At 38.1% G+C, this 20,965-nt stretch overlaps 1 protein-coding gene across 1 annotated transcript in view; it reads right to left on the bottom strand.

Annotated features, from left to right (window-relative positions):
• LOC126753582 (interference hedgehog) overlaps positions 1-20,965 on the bottom strand; it is a 239,384-nt gene that overhangs the window by 99,020 nt on the left and 119,399 nt on the right. Inside the window, exon 3 of the mRNA XM_050465133.1 lies at positions 11,746-11,852. Within this exon, the coding sequence (XP_050321090.1) occupies positions 11,746-11,852 (107 nt within the window). The remainder of the gene's footprint in view (positions 1-11,745; positions 11,853-20,965) is intronic.

Here is a 20,965-nt window from a genome sequence, read left to right as displayed (position 1 = left end):
GACGGTCTTTTTGAATCGTAATTAGGGGAACTGGGCATCACAACGGACAAGCGTTTTCAACAGTTCAAGTGGGATTATTCAAAGTCTTACGAATATCAGTCTATTTACCGAACCTGTCCAAACCTATATTCACCGAACGTGCTAAGTTTCAGCTGGACAGATGCACCTTCTTAATTAAGGGACCGGCCATTCCAGGTGCATGCCCTTAAATCTCAATCATTAACAAGTTTTAAGCGTCCGTCATCAAAAAGGGGGACACCCGGCGAGGAGATATTTGGCCTTCTCACTTTAGCTCGCCCTCAACCCAGAGGATACTTGGTCTAAGACCGGAAGTCGTGACCTGCTTGTGCCATATGTAAAAGAATCGTTCCTGGCTACTCTCAAGTGAATGGCGCTCAGAGAACTTTCCTTAATTGCGTGAACGTTGTGAACAAACTAATATCTTTAGTATTATAATAGTTTATACTTCAACAGTTACCTCCAGGTGACGTTACCATCTAGAAGTGAATGGAGAAGAGGTTTAGTAAGAGAAGAAAATGTACCGCGGAGTAGGGAAGGGGGATACTCCGAGGATCTTGATATCTTTCTGTCTGATCATCTACCAAACTCAGCTATGATCTTCCACGTGGAAGTACTGGGTATAGAGAACGCTTGTGGTGTTCTATTGAATTATTAAAGAAGGATACAAAAAGCGACCATATATGCAGACAGTCAGTCGACATTGCTAGTCTTGTCGCCGCCCAAGATTAATTTCAACGTACTTAATAAATTTCGGAAGGCATATTTTCAGGTGGCTCAGCTACGAGCGTTCTTGTTTTTATTATGTAGGAGACTTGCCACTGGATAGCATTGCACACAAAACAGATATGTATCTGACATAGTTGATGCATAAAACAAAATCTCATCTCTGACATTTACTTTTTGAAGATAATTTCATTTAAATGTTGACAGGTGGTCCATTCGGAAAGTCCAATCGCTGTAAAACACAGCAGAAAATCCGCTTTTTCATGTATAAGTATACCTTCTTCACATATCCTTTTAAGTAAAACGCAAGTACATATGCTCATTGCATATTTAATAAGGGCACTTATACCGACTATTAAATTTAGTGGCAGTTGCTCTAATCTTACGAGCGTTCTTGTTTACAGCATTATTTAGTCAGTGCATTGACTTGCTTACAACTGATTCCAATTCATGCATTATGCATACGGAACTGCACACAAACACAGATATGTATATACATATGTGCAGAGGAGTGCGCCACAAGCAAGCAGTGTCACTGCATGTCGGCGCTGGAACGTCTGTTTGTTTGTTTGTTTGCTGCAGCTGAACTCACATCCCTGCTTCAGTGCTTTGGTTTTTATTTAAGATTTTCACTCGTGTTCCAATATGTTGCTGTTAAAGTGCACATTGTGGGGCAAAAACAAAAACGGAACAAGAAAATGTGGAGCAAAATTAAAAAATGCTCGAATGTGTATTGGAACCTGCTTTGGCTTTGGCTTTGGCTGGAGCGTAAGCCGGCTGAGTTATTGCAAGCTCATGGGCAGATGGCAAGCTGCTTAGCACGACAATTCGCTGCCGCACGGCATTGCATGTGTTTTGTGTGTGTGTGTGTGTGCGTGTCTGTTTGTATGCCTGTGCGTGTGTGCTGTGGAAGACAAGCTTTGACCACAAGTGCACTCGTTTGTTTGCACGCCCGCTTGCTTGTTTACAGTATGTTTATTATATATTTATGCGCAGAGTATGAGTGTTGCTGTGCCGTGTGTGTTAGTGTGGTTGTGCGCTTTGTGAGAATGAATTAAATATCAGTTCGTTTTGTATGCCAGTTTGCTTGGCTCGCATGTGAAATGCCACAGCTTATGGTTAAGAATGCCAAAGCTAAGCCAAAAATAACAACAAAGCATGTGTGTTGACAACGCCAGCAGTGGGTATCTACAATGGCATGAATACACAAATTATGTATATATATTTATACATATATAACGTCACCTAAAATGCAAAACAACGTAACATCACTTTTTATATGTTTGCAGGCGAAGGAAAAGCGATATAATAGAAACCACTAATATTGAAAAAAATAGAGTTTTGGTTATAGAAAAGGTTATAAAGTGGTTATATATTGGTTACTTATTGGTTATCACACACTCATATTAAAACAAAATTATGGTTTTAGTTAAAAAATGGTTATAAATTGGTTATATATTTTGGTTATAATACACTCATATTATAACAAAATTTTAGTTTTAGTTTTAATATGGTTATATATTGGTTATTATATCTGAGAACGATTTTAATTTTTTTTGTTTGATATTACGTTGTTTTGCATTTTAGGTAACGATATATTCGTTCGTTTATAGCTTTCATGTTTTTGCTGTGCTCGTCACGCTTCTCTTAGCATTGTTTGCCGCTTCTTCGTTTAGTCGTTGCCACATATTTACAGTAATGCAGATTCATACAAACGTATGAACAAAAATATATGTTTGTGTGGCGAAATATTTGTATTTAAGTACATACATATATGTATACTATGCAATCAGTGAAATGTTTTGTAATTGTTGTGGCTTTAAAAATTTGAATTTTTTCTCTTTTAGTATACTCGCTGCTTGAGAATATCGAATTAGTAGTCCACAATATGAAACTGTATTTAAAAAACTCAATTCAAATTTATTATACAATTTCACTAAATTCAAAAAATTGTATAATTGAAAAATTTTGGATTTGGAATTTTCAATTTCTAATATTTTGAAGATTAAAAATTGAGAAAGTATTTCTTTAACTGAAAAATTTGTGTAAAAAATAAAAGCTGGAATGAAAAGCATAAAAAATATTTGTAATGAAAATACTACTCTAGTGGTCAATGACTGACTGTTCTAATACCCTTGGAATGTTGAAATACGAATCGAATATAAAAAATACTAAACTCTTCTACTCCTTCTCTTTTAAAGTCAGCTAATCAATATCTTGGCATCCCTTCTACGATCTTCGAACTTCTACTGCAAAGTGCAATCTTTCACCAGCTTCCAAACAAATGACTCGCCATCCATTTTACTATTTTCTACAATTTGTAAAATGTTGCGCCTAAAACTCTGCAACAGATACTCTAAGCACAGCTGCAAAAGCACTTCAGCACACACACACACCGTTACGCACACAAAGCAAAGCAAAGCTCACCTTGCACTTTTACTGCATTTCAATGCTCTGACAAATTGCCACTCATCTGTTTGCGCAGAGACAAAGGCAGCCAGGCACACATACACACACGTACCGGTTAAGCAAGTATTTGTACATATTAGCTAGGCTTTGCCTTGGATTTGTCGCCGTTGGTCTTGTTGAGGCCTTAAATGCCTAATGCGAATTTATTGCACTGCAATAAGTTTAAGTCATGTGTCAGAGCTTTGAGCGAGCGAGCAAAAGTTCTTTGATATTTCAATTTTATGCACAGCAGGCTTTTGCAATTAAAGCCCATACATGTACATACACTTACTTGGAGCCTTAGATATGTATGTATGCGGTTGCATTACATGCTGCCACAAAATTGCCGTAAATAAATAACTTAATTCTCTTTTAGGTTTTCGCCAAAATTTTAATTGGTTTTCTGTTTTGCGAGACAATTTCTCAAATTTCAGGTTTCCTTTGGTTTTATTAGACTTTTTGAGCTTATAGCTAATAATCTGTTATTTTCAAATACCCCAATGAACTGAGCCGCATTTACTAGTATTAACATCAACTGAGGAAATTATTTAGAATTTTAATTTTAAACAAATTTATTTCACACATTTTCCTTAAAATTCTGCATTATTTGCATTTGTTTAAATGTGAGTATTGCACCTTTGTCTTTGTCTTTGTCTTTGTCTTTGTCTTTGTCTTTGTCTTTGTCTTTGTCTTTGTCTTTGTCTTTGTCTTTGTCTTTGTCTTTGTCTTTGTCTTTGTCTTTGTCTTTGTCTTTGTCTTTGTCTTTGTCTTTGTCTTTGTCTTTGTCTTTGTCTTTGTCTTTGTCTTTGTCTTTGTCTTTGTCTTTGTCTTTGTCTTTGTCTTTGTCTTTGTCTTTGTCTTTGTCTTTGTCTTTGTCTTTGTCTTTGTCTTTGTCTTTGTCTTTGTCTTTGTCTTTGTCTTTGTCTTTGTCTTTGTCTTTGTCTTTGTCTTTGTCTTTGTCTTTGTCTTTGTCTTTGTCTTTGTCTTTGTCTTTGTCTTTGTCTTTGTCTTTGTCTTTGTCTTTGTCTTTGTCTTTGTCTTTGTCTTTGTCTTTGTCTTTGTCTTTGTCTTTGTCTTTGTCTTTGTCTTTGTCTTTGTCTTTGTCTTTGTCTTTGTCTTTGTCTTTGTCTTTGTCTTTGTCTTTGTCTTTGTCTTTGTCTTTGTCTTTGTCTTTGTCTTTGTCTTTGTCTTTGTCTTTGTCTTTGTCTTTGTCTTTGTCTTTGTCTTTGTCTTTGTCTTTGTCTTTGTCTTTGTCTTTGTCTTTGTCTTTGTCTTTGTCTTTGTCTTTGTCTTTGTCTTTGTCTTTGTCTTTGTCTTTGTCTTTGTCTTTGTCTTTGTCTTTGTCTTTGTCTTTGTCTTTGTCTTTGTCTTTGTCTTTGTCTTTGTCTTTGTCTTTGTCTTTGTCTTTGTCTTTGTCTTTGTCTTTGTCTTTGTCTTTGTCTTTGTCTTTGTCTTTTTGTCTTTGTCTTTGTCTTTGTCTTTGTCTTTGTCTTTGTCTTTGTCTTTGTCTTTGTCTTTGTCTTTGTCTTTGTCTTTGTCTTTGTCTTTGTCTTTGTCTTTGTCTTTGTCTTTGTCTTTGTCTTTGTCTTTGTCTTTGTCTTTGTCTTTGTCTTTGTCTTTGTCTTTGTCTTTGTCTTTGTCTTTGTCTTTGTCTTTGTCTTTGTCTTTCTTTGTCTTTGCCTTTGCCTTTCTTTGCCTTAGCCTTTGCCTTATCATTGTGCTTATCCTTATCCTTATGCTTAAACTTAAACGTATTTTTATCCTTAAGATTAAATGAAGAATAAGTTTCGATAGTCAAGTCAACCAGCCAGAACATCCCATTGCCGACCGTTTTGAGCTAACATCTTTTCCAAATCAATTGGAATCTGTTTAGAAAACTTTACAGTTCTATAAAAAAATATATCAGTTTTTCCTTAAAAAATCGGTTAAACGAAAAGGAGTTTTTTGAGACTTGCTAAGCTTCAAAGGATCTTCTAGAAATTAAAAAATAACAGTGTGAGCAAATTCTTGACCCACACATAACTTTCCTACCGAATTTCAATTAGCTCTTGCAAATGAAACGCCGCAGGCAGTCTGCTTAGTTGTCAAATAATAATCACCTCGAAGCAGCGATAATACTCAAAATACACTTTGTTGTAAGCCCCAGGTACGGATTCAATTAATTTAATCTGAGAAAACAACAAGTAAATAAATATGCCTCCACCAGCAAACGAGCTCACCCACCAACCAATCTACCAACCCACTAACAGGCACCTAAGCGGCTTTCGAGCGAACCGGGGCATAAGTGAAGCTGCCATCAAATTATATGTAAACGAGGCGCTCTCGACAACACTCGCAAGTGGATATCCTATAATTTCCACCCAACCAATTACGCCCATAATTACATGTAATACTGCTCACAAACACACACACACCACATGCAACAAACACATACGCTCGGAAAAGTAGACAAACGCTATGAGGACACCTTCACATGTATGTATATGTACAAGTATGTATGTATATTTATTTGTATTTGCCTGCGGCTACGTATGCAGTCGGGCGGGCTGACAGCTGTGCGTGTGAATTAAACGGACATTTTGCGGTAAATGACATGTCCCTCGGTGACTTGATGCCGTTAGTGACTCCGACTGCTGCAATAATTTCAATGGTAACTATCGTGCCGTTCGTCGTTGTTGTTCTTTTTGTTGTAAACGAGCCACCACCGTGACAACATCAACATTATACTGTTTGTTTTTGTTGTTGTTTTCATGCAACTAGAGGAGAAAAATTGTGAAGTCAAAGTGTTAAACTCGTTTCGAGTGAGTCAACTTTAAGTGTCACTTTATTATACTCAGTTCAATTATAGTTGGCTTTCATGGTTTCATGGCTCTCAGCGGACACATGGTGCGGGTTGCCACACTTCAACGATAATCATTATGGGTGCAGTTATTGAAGTATGAGATGAGAGGTCGCAAACTTTGCGTAAGTCTGAAGTGGCTTTAATTGAAATGAGAGAAGCTGAAATTAGTTAACAACTGTAACTGTAACTGTAAGTTCAGAGCAAAGTGAGTGAGTGGGTTATGGGTACAAAATGTAAGGTTAAATGTTAGGCTCTTAAATTGAGTAATGGTTGAGGTTATGTGCAAGATTTTGATGTTGAGATTTGCTATGTTTTAGTGATCTGTCACATTTATATCTAGGCTAAGTATCTCACCGGTAATCTGGGTTAAATGGTTGACGAAATAATCCAGTAGTTGGATATCAGCTATCGGAAAAACGCTTCAAACTTATGACAAATTTGTTTCGGTGTTTTATTTCTATTTTCGGTAGTTTATCTCGATGTCTAAAAGTAAAAACCGGACATTCGGGGAAGAAGTGATGAGATGATTCTGTCTCAACTTCTTTCAAAAAGCTGGCAACGTTCAATTAGAATTTTTACAACTATTGAAAGGTGAGCATTCTTGTGACCGAAGAGCTCCTTAAACCCCTTCCTATTTACTTTGAACCAGAAGGACCTTGCAACTACACAGCTGTCTCATCATCTTCCAAAAAGCTGGCATCCGGTAAGATGTTCAGTCATATAGTAGAAAACTGAACGGACAGTGTCCAATTGGAATTTCTACAACCATTGGAAGATGGACCTTCTTGAAAACGAAGAGCTCCTTAGACCTCTACCGATACTTCGTTACTTACTTCGGTCCAGAAGGGCATTGCGACTGCACAGCTGCTGGTAGTTGACCAACGCTTTCTAAACTGGTGTGAGGCTCAACAGTACTGTAGTAAACCAAATGATACCAACGGAACTCCTACCTGTTGCCATTTTGCAATTATTATATGGAAACTGAAGTACTGCCTTAGCAGGCATATCAGCTTTACAGTTTCCTGCAATACCACTTCTGCCAGGAGCCCAAACCAGTGGAGTCTAATCTAGTAGAAGGTAGTGATACAATTCCCACGACAGCCGGTTCTACGCGCCGGAATTGACTCGGATTTCATCCGATCAAGGGCTGTTTTTTTAGAGATCTAACCCCGTTTGGATCGGTAAGTGTTAATCTGTTATGGAGACATATTTGCACTAATCCTGTGCGCACAGTCAATGAACTCAAGGCTAGCATCGCTACTATCGCAGTGGATAGTCACCATTCTGAAGAAGGCCACGCTCCGAAGCAATAGATCTACTGCTACCTTAATGGCTGCCAGAGAACTTTCCTCACTTGCGTGGACTTCTACATCTGGCTCCATCGTTGGAATGTAATCAAAGCGTGTGAACATTTCAGAGTGTCAAGGTTTACAGTCAGGAGGTTCGGAGGGTAGCTTTCGCGGCCATACCTATATTCCCCGGATGCTGCAAGGCGTTCAGCGCTATAGTTGATGTAGTTCATAGAGCACCACATATAATCATGAGAGCAGTCCATTGAACACTCGCCAATTTTCTTTTTATTTTTTTTATATTAGAAAAATTAAACTATCGAGCTTTTAAGTAAGCATGTGAGTATCTATCTAATTTTAAAACTGATCAAAGAATCATCAATCCGGAATAAACTTATCGCACATATAGTATATATATCTATATATGTATATCGTTCACCTCCATCGTTTTTACACGCTTGAGCTGCTACCGTATCGTTGAGCAAGACGGCGACAATTCATGGCGATAATTTGCCGCAAATTCTAAGTAATTACAACACAGAAGAAAAAGAAGAGATTTCGCTTTAGTTTCTCCCATTTCCTCCTCGTCTGACATGGACTACACTTAATTGCCGACGAAGCAACGTTGAGTTGACGCCTTAGCTTGGACACACACACACATGCATGCAGCAGGGTGTTGCCATATAGTTGTATGCATTAATCAACAGACTGCTCAAGTGAACATCATTTGACTCCACTTAAGTGTATACTTAACAAATGCAAATTACCTACACGCACACACACACATGTACATGGTAAATATGTATAATTACGTATTTGTGGCATTAAATTGTGTTTGCTCGTTTGCTCGTGTGCTTGTGTCGGCAGTCGAAGGCAACTGGTGGCCCATCAGCAATTAAAGCAAATTTCCAACGCATCCCCAAAAGCCAACACGGCGCACCCAGCACCATTGGTTTTCGTTTTCATTTTCATTTTCTTGTTTTTATTTTTATTTGTTTGCGTAATTTCGCTCCACTTTTGTCGTGTCCTTCCTGCTTATTAGCGCTCATTGCTCTTTTGCCGTAATTTGTTGGCTGCGCTTCCCGCATGCGGCGACTTCTTCCTGCCGCTGACGCTTCCACACGGCGCTTCCTGCCTGCCTGCCTGTTGAGGTGCTTATATTATAACTTGTTGTGCGCTTCATTACTATTAATGTTGTTGTTGTGTCTTTTTTGTCGTTTGCGCTTGCCTTTGCCTGCTGAACTGCTGCGGCTGCCACAGTGTGGTTCATTATTACAGGAGGCTAATTAATTTCATTAGTTGGCAGAAAACAAGGTGAAGACAACCACAATTACAAACATACAACCAACAGCAACAACAACAACAACGACGCCCGGAATGACAACAAAATATGACCGCAGCAGCACCGGCGGTGTTGCTAATGATGCTCATGCAATGCTTAGACTCATGAATATATGCGCAAACGTGTGTGTGTGTGTGCTTTTGCTACATTTTGTAGCATACCTTCTGGCGCATCAGCTGGGCGCACACACATGCACAGCTCGCGCTAAGGCCAGCAGGCAAGCAATGGCAAACGGCAGGCGGCAAAGACAACACAAGCGCGGTCGGAGTAAGTCAGGCAGACTACACGCCGCCGGAAATGTAGATACTTATACCGTTATGTATTATATGTTTGCAGTGTGTGTGTGTGTAATTATGATTGTTAATGGAATTGGAATGCATGTATTCATGTGTATTCCATTTGTGTCTAATAGCCCGCCCGTTTGTGTGTGTGTGTGTCCGTCCGTGCTTGCATGTATTAGTATGCATATTTAATTGCCGGTTGTCTTCAAACAACCCCGGCACTACAACAACCAATATTATCTATATTTTATTAGTTAAAATATGCGGAATAGATTAGCATGATTGAATTAATTTGCGTTAAGAAGAATTTAAGGAAGCAGGGATTGGTGGAATGCCAGAAGAAATTAAAGGAACAAAAGATAAATCGTTGAGTGATCAGGGCGCTTCTATCAGTCTTATTTCATCTTCTCAGCTCGTATATTTTCACTCTTCATTTCTGCTTGAGTCACTTTCAGTACTCAAGAAAAATTCTTTTTACTTCGCAACTGGCCTCATCGCTTAAAAATATAGTGTACGGTGAGCCTATATTTTGAAAGGGTGCTACAGCTTTTAAAAAGAAGACATCGGAAGACAGCTGAAAATTGCTTGTAGTTTTTTGGAAGCACAAATTATTGTCTTTAAGTCTGAAAAATAGTTTCTGCCTATATACTAACTATTCCCATTAAGGACTTATGAAATGAAAGGGCACATCTAGTCTGAAGTAAAAAAAAAAACAATTTTTCATATTTTGATGATTTACACCTTTAACCAGTTTCTAACCAATATCAAAGATTTTCGAAATCCGCAATCCTGTCCAAGCGGCTTTGAAATCATTAAAGTCGCTTAGGATTTTTTGAGAGATTGTGAAAGGATGCCAATATCTCTTATTTAACATACGATATCTCAATGCCTCTCGCTAGTAATAGATTTAAATCGACAAACATGTTATAAAAATAGCTGAGTCCAGGTGGAGTCAATCACCGACTACTTAATACCTTTAAAAATAATATACTCAAATATAAATCGATGTTTGAGATAACAGTGTTCAGCTTTTTAAAGCATAGCCGCACAATTCAACCAGCTTCATCAGTTTATTTTTTTATCTACATTTAAGTGTTTCGCTTAAATCTACATTTTTCTAAATCTACTTGAGTGATAAGCCGGAGAGAAATGATCTATCTAATTTTGTTCTGCAATTTTGTTCTGCATGTTATTTCTATCAAAATAACCATACAATAATCTACCAGTTTCTTAATCTATTAAAAGTGGAATTTTGGCAGACCAAAAAGGAAAGCAATCAACCACTATGAGCTGCTCCAGCCTAGTCGAACGATTGATTCCACATTTTACTGTCAAAAGTGATGAGATTGAAGCAAGCAATCGAAAAAAACGGCCAGAACTGATCAACAGAAAGGGTCTCGTCTTCCATCAGGACAACTCTAGATCACTAGTCAAAAAATGGGAGAGATAGGCTGGGAAGCTTTGATGCATCCAGCATATACTTAGCCCTGACCTTGCAACATCTGACTAGTATTTGTTTCGGTCAATGCAGAACTCCCTTATTGGAGTAAAGTTGGCTTCAAGAGAAGCCTGTGAAAATTACTTGTCGCAGTTTTTCACCGAGAAACTAGAACTAATGGAATAATGTCTCCAGCGGAAAAATGAAAAAAAGTGTTCGACCAAAATGGGACATATTTGGTTCTTTAAAATTCATTATATATGTACTATATAAAAAAAAATGTAAGTTTGATTAAAAATTCGAAAAGACTTTTTCGACTTCCCAATATTTCTATCACTATAACCATACAATAAACTGTCAGTTTTTTGATATATTTAAAGTGGAATCTTGGCAGACCAAAAACAACCAAAATTTTAGGGAAAATTCACCTTTTTTCTAATTCTGTCATTTAGTCTATTAATGTTTCTTTTTTGGGGTCTTTTTACGGACAATATCTTCGAGTGGAATTTTTTTTTTCAGGTTTCATTCCCAAAGAAGGACAGAATAGATGTAGCAGTGGACGACCAAACCTCAAAAAACATTTAATATTTTTTTCAAAACTTTTACTGTACTTTAAATTCAATTTAAAATGGACCTTGTTAATAATTCTGATTTCCCAAAGCAGCACAATACTCCTCCGTTATTATTTTTATAAAATCTCTACATTTCTCTCCCTCCCTATCTCTCTTTAATCTTTTAGGTTTAACCGTGTAAGTGTAAGTTCTGTTGATGACTTCTAGTGATATTTTATATTAAGAGTGAATATTTGAACCCAAAAGCTTGTTTTTTACCATGGTAATAAAATTATAGTTATTATTATTTCCCCCTGTTTTTCTGTAATGTATGTAAATTTATTTACAAGTCATATTAAAATAAATAAATAAATTATATATTTGAAGATCACTTTGTAGAAGAAAATTCATAGGCTTATTGAGAATTGCCACTGAGTGAACTAAAGGAATGAAATAAAAGCAGTACGTAGCTTGACTTACCATGGTTAATAGTTAGTTTGTTAATTTTGTTAAGGACTTTTGCTCAACTATCTCGCTGGAAATATTAAACTTCGTTTGCAAAGTAAGTTTCTTAATGAGTATTAAAGTTTTACACTGATTAAACTAAATCAAGTCAATAGCACAAAATTATTGTGGCAGCAAAAATTTAACATTTTAATAGCAAATAACAATTTTAAGAGCTCCATAAGAACCAGGGCGAAGTTTTTCTCTGAGTTTGATAAACTAAAATATCTTATGTACTTACATTTAGCTCATTTCTTTTCTAACCTCGCTCCCTCTGATTTTTTCCTATTTTTATTAATAACTTACCTTGTATGAGCCCAAATTCTTAACAGAACACGCCAATTTGACATTTCGGCCCGCCGGCACTGTTATATTATCAATGACATCCGTAAATTCGGGATCTTCGGAGTCAACTGCAAATAAGAGAGAAAGAGAGAGCCAAAAATTAAACAGATAAAACGAAGAGCATTAATAAATGTCAGAGAAAACCTTAAGGATTTGGTAATAAATTACCACACTTGGTATAGCTGTATTTTTGTATGTTTGTATGGCTTTATGTACAGTAATTTAATTTATGTGAACGCTGCAACTGCCTCTGAGACATCAGAAGACTTGCTGCTAGAGTCTTGCCACAATAACTCACCATTTAACGAATTGTGGCGACCGAACAGCTGCAGGGCGACTGCGCCAGTCATTATTTCGTTAATTACCTTCACTTAACAGTTATCTCATTGATGTACAAGCGTTTTTGCAGCAAGAATATTCATATCATATTTTCATTGAGCAGCCTGTGCTGGCTTAGCTTCGGGGGCTGAAACAAATTTGGTTTATTCGTGTGCTCTAAGATTAATTGCAGGCGAAGGTTGGCTTAAGTTAATCTTTTGTAGTTAAATGAGGGGAGATGTATTGCTATCTCTCTAGCTTGCTTCAGGGTATGCAATATTTTAGTGTTATTTCAGTAGAACAGAGAGGGAGAGTAATGATAATTTGTAGCTTTTATTTAGGAGTAAGTAAGAACGATGTGTTAAAGCTCAAAAGGGATAATAGTAAAGGTTAAAAATTAGTTTATTTTTATACATTTGACGTATTGTACTGGACAGAGAAACTTCTTTCAAATGTTTGCGACTGAGATAAAAGCAATGAAGGCGAGTGTAAGATGAAAAGGAGAGGAAATACTACCGCCAAAGTTAAGATTAGGTTGTACTGGTCAACTGTCTCGCCATGTGTCATCTAGTCCCTTGAACTGCGAAGCTTCTAGATATTTAAGACTTGTTTTAAATAAGGTTGGACACAATCATAAGACTTCTCTGCACCTTCTGCTTTTATCGTCATTTGGCCAAGAACCCTTCTTCAATTCTTTGGAGATCGTTTGAGTAAACAGCATACGTGTTTTTCTTCGAAAACCCCATTACATCGTTTTTGGAGACTTTGGAGACGCATTTCCTTTACTGGTGCGATAGCCAGTCGGTTGGCAGAAATTTATAATAATATATATTGATGATTTCAGTATTTCGGAAGCTTATAGTTTGGCCTTACATTCCGCTCCGAGCACTACATTCCGCCGTCCATTATGGAGTGCTCATTTTGAAACCGTCTGTGTAGATGTTGTGAGCTTTGAGAGTGAGTCACATGCTCATGCCTGATCCATCCTCTTCTAGTGTGGCTTGCAATACTGCATTTACTGCAACTACTATAAGATATAGTTGCCATACAATCTGATCGAGCAGCGCTGAAATCTCCGAAAAAATTGTTCAAATCGAAAACTGCTCGTATACTATATAGCCTGCAAACCGGCGAGAAAGTAGTAGCAAAATATTTTTCGCTGGATGCAAACCGATGGCGAAATGTGCCGCTATTTTTGAACCGCAGTGGCACAGTCTACTGTAAAAGTACTTGTACAATGCTTCTGAGACACGGAGATGATATAAACATTATAGGTATTTACAATAGAGTCGTCAAGCAGTATTTTTAAAAAAAAGAAAAGAAGGGTTTGGTCTTGTGGTGAACGAGGACAAGACAAAGAACCGAGAAGTCACTCAAATATTCCTTGCGTCCTGAGAACAACGTCACTGTTGCGAGCTATAATTTTAAAAAAGTTAAAAGCTTTGTACCTGCATAATTCAACCAATAATCTCAGCCTGGAGATCAAGCGCAGAATAGATCTTTTGCCAACAGGCAGGGATCGGTAGGAAATTGAAAAGCAGATACCTCTTTCGACGAAGAAAAATTATGGTTATAAGGTTCTCGTTATTCTCGTCCTGTTATACGTCGCAGAAACAGGAACGATCACGACTAGAGGTTAGAAAGCACTTTGAGCATTTCAAAGAACTCTTATTCATAAGATCTTTGGAGCCGTCCGTGTGAGCCATGAATACCGAGGAATGTGGAACCACGATTTATATAAGCTCTTCGGTGACGTAGATATAATGAAGCGCAAAAAAGTCCAACGTAGATGCTGGTTAGGCTATGTCGTTCTCAAATGAAGATGTTGTACCACTGAAAAGCTGCTTCAAATCGAGAGCCATCGGTGGATAATGAATGAAAGGACACCCACGCATCCAACGGAAAGACCAAGTGCATAGCGACCTGTATGCACTTGGGATGAATAACTAGCGTGGCTTCGCAAAGTATAGCATCTCACAAAATTTTGCTTTTTCGTCCCAAATCGACTAACGATTATAGTGCCGAAAAAAATAAAAAAAGTAACCCGTCGACAGGTTACCTTTTCACATTCACTTCTACATAGTTTTGCTATAAGAAATGCGACTGTGAAGGGTATCATACCTTCGGCGCAAACGCAGTTAACATTAAGCTTACGCTTTAAGCTTCCAAAATATAAAAAAATAGTTTTAACAGCAGTAAGCAGAAAAATAGGTCATGGCCACGCTGGTTGCTTTAAACACATTTTTTTAAATTTGAAAAATCAGAAATTAAATTTTAATCACTTCAAATTTGTCAAGAGCAGTTAACTTGCGTTGCAACTCAGCAAAGTTTGACTAAAATAAAAAAAAAATTCCAGGAATTAACACCCTAAATTTAAAAACTGCGCAAACCTCGGCAAACTCGCCACATATTTAGGTTGACCCACTCCATACAGCCCACTAACCACGAACTATGAAATGTGGTACGCCAAACTACAACAAAAACAGAAAACCTTCAAACGAGAAACGAGAAATTCCGCCCCAAAATAAGTTAGACCAATTATCATAGCAATAATGGTATGCCAAGTTAACAGCTGTTAGCTGCCAGTTACCGGCAGTCGGCCGTGGACGCAGCAGGGGGGCAGCTGCAAGAAGCGACTAAACTTTGCAACAACAATGCGCACAACAACTATATCTAAATATATATACACCAGGCAACTAAATCAAGAACTAAAATAGCCATATAACAGTAACGCTAACACAACAATAACAGCAATGCCGACAATAAGAGCCCACAAGAGCACCGCAACAACAACAATGACGAGGCCAACAAAAACTTTCGGCATGCAAAATGAACACTTCATCAAGTGTTTAGCCATTTCACTTGGCTTCGTTGGTTTGTTGCTTCATTTTTGTTGTCGTCGCTCGTCGCAGGATGCCCGCTTAGTTGTTGTTGCTGTTGTTGGCATTGTATTTTCAGCTTGTTTGCGAGCAATGATGACGTAAAGTTCTTGTTTTATTTTCATTTTCATTATTTTTATTTTTGATTTTCCCGTCCCTGTTTTTGTTACCACACCTTGCCGCTGGCTGCCGCTGTGCCCTCGTGGTCCGTGCGGATAAGCTAAATAGTTGCCTCCTGCTTGTTGTGCTTTGAATATTTTAGAGCTGATTGGTATGCCTGGTCGGTTAGCCAGTGGCACGTCTGGTCTGGTCGCTTGGTGGCCCCACTGTTGCGCAGCTTGTCGGCTCCTTGTTGGCTTTAGTTTTGTTTTCCACTTTATTATTGTTGTTGCCATTATGTCGGTTGTTCGTTCGCTTAACAATTTCTGTCCTTGACGTGCTGCTACACAATAGCTTAAATCATGGTTATTATGTACACAAATCTGAGACCATTTTCAATGCTGATATTGAATATTAGCAGAAGCGCAATGCAAACCAACACACAGCCAAGCAAACATAAGTACATTCGTACTGTACACAAATGAACGCACTTAAGCAATCTCCGACAGACAGAAAATGTGTTGAAAGAAGTGGGGTAATAAAGTGCGCTCATATAAATACTTATGTTGATGACTAATAAGATATATCTTATTTAGCACGAGATGTGCTAAAGTTGTTAATACCTATTGACACACCCTGCAGGATCATTAGGTTCGATTAAAAGGTCGATTCAAACACGGATCTTAGGTTAGGTCTAAAGGTTGATCCAAACACAGATGCTGAGTTAGGTCAAAAGGTCGATCCAAAAACGGACCCTAAGTTAGGTTTGAAGGTCTATCCATAAACAGATTCCTCTTCGACAGCTGAGAAGATCGGTCCATTTTGATACTTACATATGTACTGCTAAGAATTGATAAAAAAAATCTCAAAGGCTGGCAAAGCGCTTTGAGCTTCTTAAAAATTTGTTGACGCCGACTATTTCGCCAAAGTTATTACTGCCGATCGGTCTTGGAAAAGCTGAACTCAAACTCCTGGAAGTTTCCATGTCATTTTTCCGCACACAACTTCGAAAGTCAGCGACTAACAAAATTGTCAGCTTAACCACATGAACGGCAATGAGGCAAACACCAGTTAGAGCTTCTACGATTACGACAAGATGAACCTTACTGTGAGTTAGAAGTTCAGACGATATCCTATGATCCGCATTCGGGCAGAAGGATCTTTCCATTGCGCAAGAGCTAATTGTTAGTCAGTGTTTTCAAAGCTCATACGAAGACCAGAGGTCCAACGATAGAACGCAAGCCGACAACAGAGACCAAACTCGTTCATAATAAATGTAATCGGAAACAGGGTGCCTTCTCTTGAGAGCTCATCGGCTTTACAGTCTCCACCGATTTCGTTATGACGAGGCACCCAGACCAGACACATAATAAAATAGCTTGATGCTATCATTAGTGAGGTCAGGCACTCCTTAGCTAACTTTGATCGCACAGTGAGCAAGCTCAAAGCTAACATTATCGCTCTACTATCGAAATGAATGCTCGCCTCCCTAAAAGAGACTGTCCCTCAGAACAATATATCAACTGCTCCGTTAATTACTCTCTCGTTCTGCTTGAAGAATGCTACAGTGCTTGACGAAGAGCTTCTTACATAAATGTGTTCTCCAATATTACTCCCGAGTTTCGAGCTATCCGTGAAAAATCTGACTACGCTTCTTCTTTCTATCCTTCGTCGGTATGTATGCAATACAGCAGGATAAGACTGTGCGAGGCAGTGATATAAGTTTTCGATGTTGCAGTCGAAGAAAAAGAGAATTTTAGAATGTCCTCGTATGGACTTTTCAAGTTCCAGCTTGCCTGAGTCTTACAACGACCTTCGATTCTCGGCAATGTACTTTACTGCTATATCTTCGGTTGCTATGTGAAGAATGGAAGTGGAAACCATTGTTGGCCTTATTCGTAGTGCATCACTGTTGCTAATAAGAGTCGCACTTAGACACATTAAAGGGCTCGCTAAGAAGGTCTCTCTTGTTTGAGCGCACTTTTGGAAATGCTTGGAGGACAATAAGATTTGGAGGGATTTGCCATCATAACTGACGTTTGAGCCTGCGAGCTTTCGCCCAATTTTGAAAGAATTTAAAATTCATTTCAAGAAATAATGGCAACCATGTAAGTATTAAAAATAACTTATTGCGACTCTAGTTGGAATATCTACATAGGTCCACAATTCAAAGCTAATAACTTCTGGCTATTAAAGTATGCGAATAGTCTTCCGAAGGCTGGAATGAACTTCAGAGAGTTGTACCTAAGAAAGCTTTTGTCTCTCGAAAATCTTTAAAAAATTAATAGATAGTTACAAGATCTGGTTAAGCCGTGAAAGTAATAGAAATCTACACAATTTTCATATGTTTTAAATAATTAACGCTTTCACAGTGAAATTCGGAGGCGTTACATTATTGAATCCTTCGTCAAGACTACTATTTCTGGAGGATTCTGGATATGGAATGACATTTTAAGCGAATTGTTGGCTTAAAATTTTGGCTTTCCTTCGAAAATTTCCTACTGGGTATAAACGACTTGTGAAAATTTTCGGCACAACAACAAATCTCATCTCCTATAAGCTATAACACACACAATACACAAATACGGCTTACGTTGTGGCGATTGTAGCAAATAATTAATTGCAATAATATTGAGTTGTTGACTGAATGGGTTTGTGCTTGCGGAAGCACACCCATCCACATACAGACAGGTATATGTGGTAAACAAACAAAACAACAACTGTTTGGCCACAAATCTCAAATGTACACAATCCACACACATACACACATACATACAACGTAATATACATTATTGTATCACATGAGCTGCTTAATAACAAGACATTTGCCTCGCCCACAAGCCGGCCCAGCAGAACGCCCATAAGTCGACAAGATAACGGCAGCAAGCAAAGCAAGCACTCGCCTTCTTAAGATGCCACAGCCGCCCACATGGTTAAGTGGTTTCTGAGGCTGGCATCTTCGAGCGTTTGAATGAAGTGAAGCAGTCGGGCCGTCGAGCAGCCAAGTGGCCTCTGCAACCGGCCGTCGCTCCCACTGGTTGGAATTGTTGTTTCAAGTGTAAAATTATATGCGGTCTTAGTGTCATTGTTGTGGTTGTTTTGCGGCTTGTTGTGGCAACAATTGAGCAAATGTCCTCCTCAAATGGAGTACAATAAACTTATGCAAATGATTGGACGTGGATGGGCACTTATGTGCAAATGAAAACGAATAGATTTGCTTCTTTGGTAATTCGATATTTGCTTAGTGAAAGTTCTTGATCATTTCCAACGAACGACTTTGATTTACGAACCGGAAAATTTATGCAAATTAAAGTAGTTTATTTGTTAGCAATTTGATTAAGCAATTCGAAGCGAGAGAAATGAAGTTGCATGTGTAATGTTGAAACAATTGACCGAAGATGCAAGAGTAAAGGATTGACTCAGAATTTAATTAAGGTCAATAGGAATGTTATTTGAGAGGAAAATTATAACAAAAACACTGAAGATTAAAGCAATTTTATTTTAAAAATGGGAATATATAAAATCTGATGGAAATCATTGAGTTTCTGAATAATCTCGAGGCTGGAAAGTATAAGAAACTTAGAAAGAATCGTTGTTTTCTATTTTGATATTAGCGGAGACTTCTCCAAAAAAAGATCCCGATTGAACTAGTCACATATGAGATTGAAACACTTTCTCATGAAAATTCAAAATGTTTTCAATTTTTAGCGATAGAGAACCTCTCAGCAGCAATGTGTCAAACTTGTATTAAGAAGAGTAAGGTACAAACGTCAGGCAATTTCTCCTCAATTGCGCAGACTTTGCAAGAGTGAGAATGAAATATCTCGGCAGTGTTGCCTTAAGTGAACCAGAAGACGTAGAAAAAACTGAAATTATCCGTCTCAACAAGTGTGAGATAGACTCAAAGCGTATTGTCAATTTATGAGGGTCGTATGATTTATAACTTAAAAGTTGTAGGTTTCACAACGAACCGGTGTTCCAAGCCATCCAAGTGAGATCCCTGTTAAAATCGACCTCTTAACGTAACTAAAAAGTGAAAATGCGGTTCAAATCTTTGTTTTCTCTATAAAAACATGTTTAATTTTTGGGATTGATCTCAGTGACTGAGAACACGGAGATCACATTTGGGCAGTTGAAACACCGCGTCTTTATGATGGCAAAACTCTCATTTGGAGAGCAAAAGACCCTTATTTAGCGAAGAGATGGTTTGAGTCCAACACAAATTTGCTGAGACTAGCACTTAATCTACCGAATTAGCCCGTGTCACCTAAAGTATGACAACTACGACATTTCCACCTTATTCTAGAAAAAGCTGGATAGTAGGTTGGGCGGTGTTGGCTAAATTTCTTAAAATTTCGTCAAGATGTACTTTAGTTCAAAAGACCCTTTCAGTTAAACACTGAGATTTTCGCCAATTAGCAAAAACTGGTTGTTAAACAGCGCTCACAGAGCTCACGTCAAACCCAGTCATCTAATGCTAAACGGAATAGAACAACGGAGCTCCAATTTTATCAAATGCATATCGAGCTCACTCATAGCTCAGATGAAAAGTAGTTTGTGCATGATCCACTCCACTTCACTGGGTATCAATTTATATGGAAGGCATTAGATATTAGAAATTCCTGCTGAATTTAAGGAGTTAAAGCAAAACTCCCTGATAGCAAACTGCACTAGGTTAGGTCGTAGAGTTGACTCCAAAACGATAAATCTCACTTGATCAGATACTCGTTATTTTTGTTACCCATAAACTCCTAAAAGTGGATCACCATACATATCCTCATAGATTGTCGAGGCGTTTTGAGCTTGTCACAAATAAGGCAATTAATATCAATCCCAGCAACTTCAGTATGTAAAAATCAGTGCAATAGCGGAAGAAGTGACAAGATTCTACCTCGCCTTCCTCCATACAGCTTTGGCAAAGAGCGTCCGACGGAAAATTTATTAGTCCAGTCAGAAATCTACAATTGCGGTGAGATTGACTTTCCTTGGAGCCGGTAGTTCGGAGGACATTTTACGGTTCACTCGCACAAGCTCTGATTGTTAATCAAAAAACAGTTCACCTACTTTATAATGAAATTTCCGCTTGAAAGGCATTATAGTCTGAAAGTAGAGTTGATTCAGTGCTACCCCTTTTCCAACGGCTTCGCCTAGCCTACAAATCCCACGCAGGTGATTGAGCCAAAAAGGAACCGACAGGAGAAGGTTCAGCGATGCAGTTGTTTAGATTGAAGGGCATACAATCGAGAATTACAGTATGTTCCTGCCCAGGACCCTTCATATACACAGCTTGCCTAAGTTGTTGTTTTTGTAACGGGTACCTAATCACCGTTAGGATGGTAGGGATTAAATAAGATGTCATAGACGTCATCTAACGGAAGGCCCAGGAAGTGTACTATTTCGACGAGGTCGGACCCAAAGGAAAAGGGTGTCAGATGCTAGTGTCATGCTGGGACTCATTGCACGCTAGTAATATGTACAGCTTCCCTATGTCTACGTCATTGCTAGGATTATCCTTGATACACCACAGATGTCGATGACGACCGCTCTTTGAACATGCTCCAGCTGCTTAGCTCCATAAAACATTGTTGGCAGGTATGTATGTCTGTATAAATATCTGAGACTAGATATAGACTCAAGCCTTTTACATAGTGCAAATTCAAAGGCTAATTCTTAAGAGAAAACCCAGTGACCCAGTCTTTTGCCTACGTTTCGTCTGCTTTAACCTCTAGCAGTAGAGTTTGAGGCTATTTTGACAATCAGATTTGGGAAGAAATGTATAAAAATTTGAGTTTCTTCGTCATTTTCTTGGTCCATTTTATCACAGTTATTGTTCTATAGTACTTAGGTATATAGATACTTTTAAAATCATTTCCGACCTGAAGTCT

This window comes from Bactrocera neohumeralis, chromosome 3, assembly GCF_024586455.1.
Source record: "Bactrocera neohumeralis isolate Rockhampton chromosome 3, APGP_CSIRO_Bneo_wtdbg2-racon-allhic-juicebox.fasta_v2, whole genome shotgun sequence".
NCBI lineage: Eukaryota > Metazoa > Arthropoda > Insecta > Diptera > Tephritidae > Bactrocera > Bactrocera neohumeralis.
Note: the sequence above shows the minus strand (reverse complement) of the source record. Positions and strands in the feature narration are given on the sequence as shown.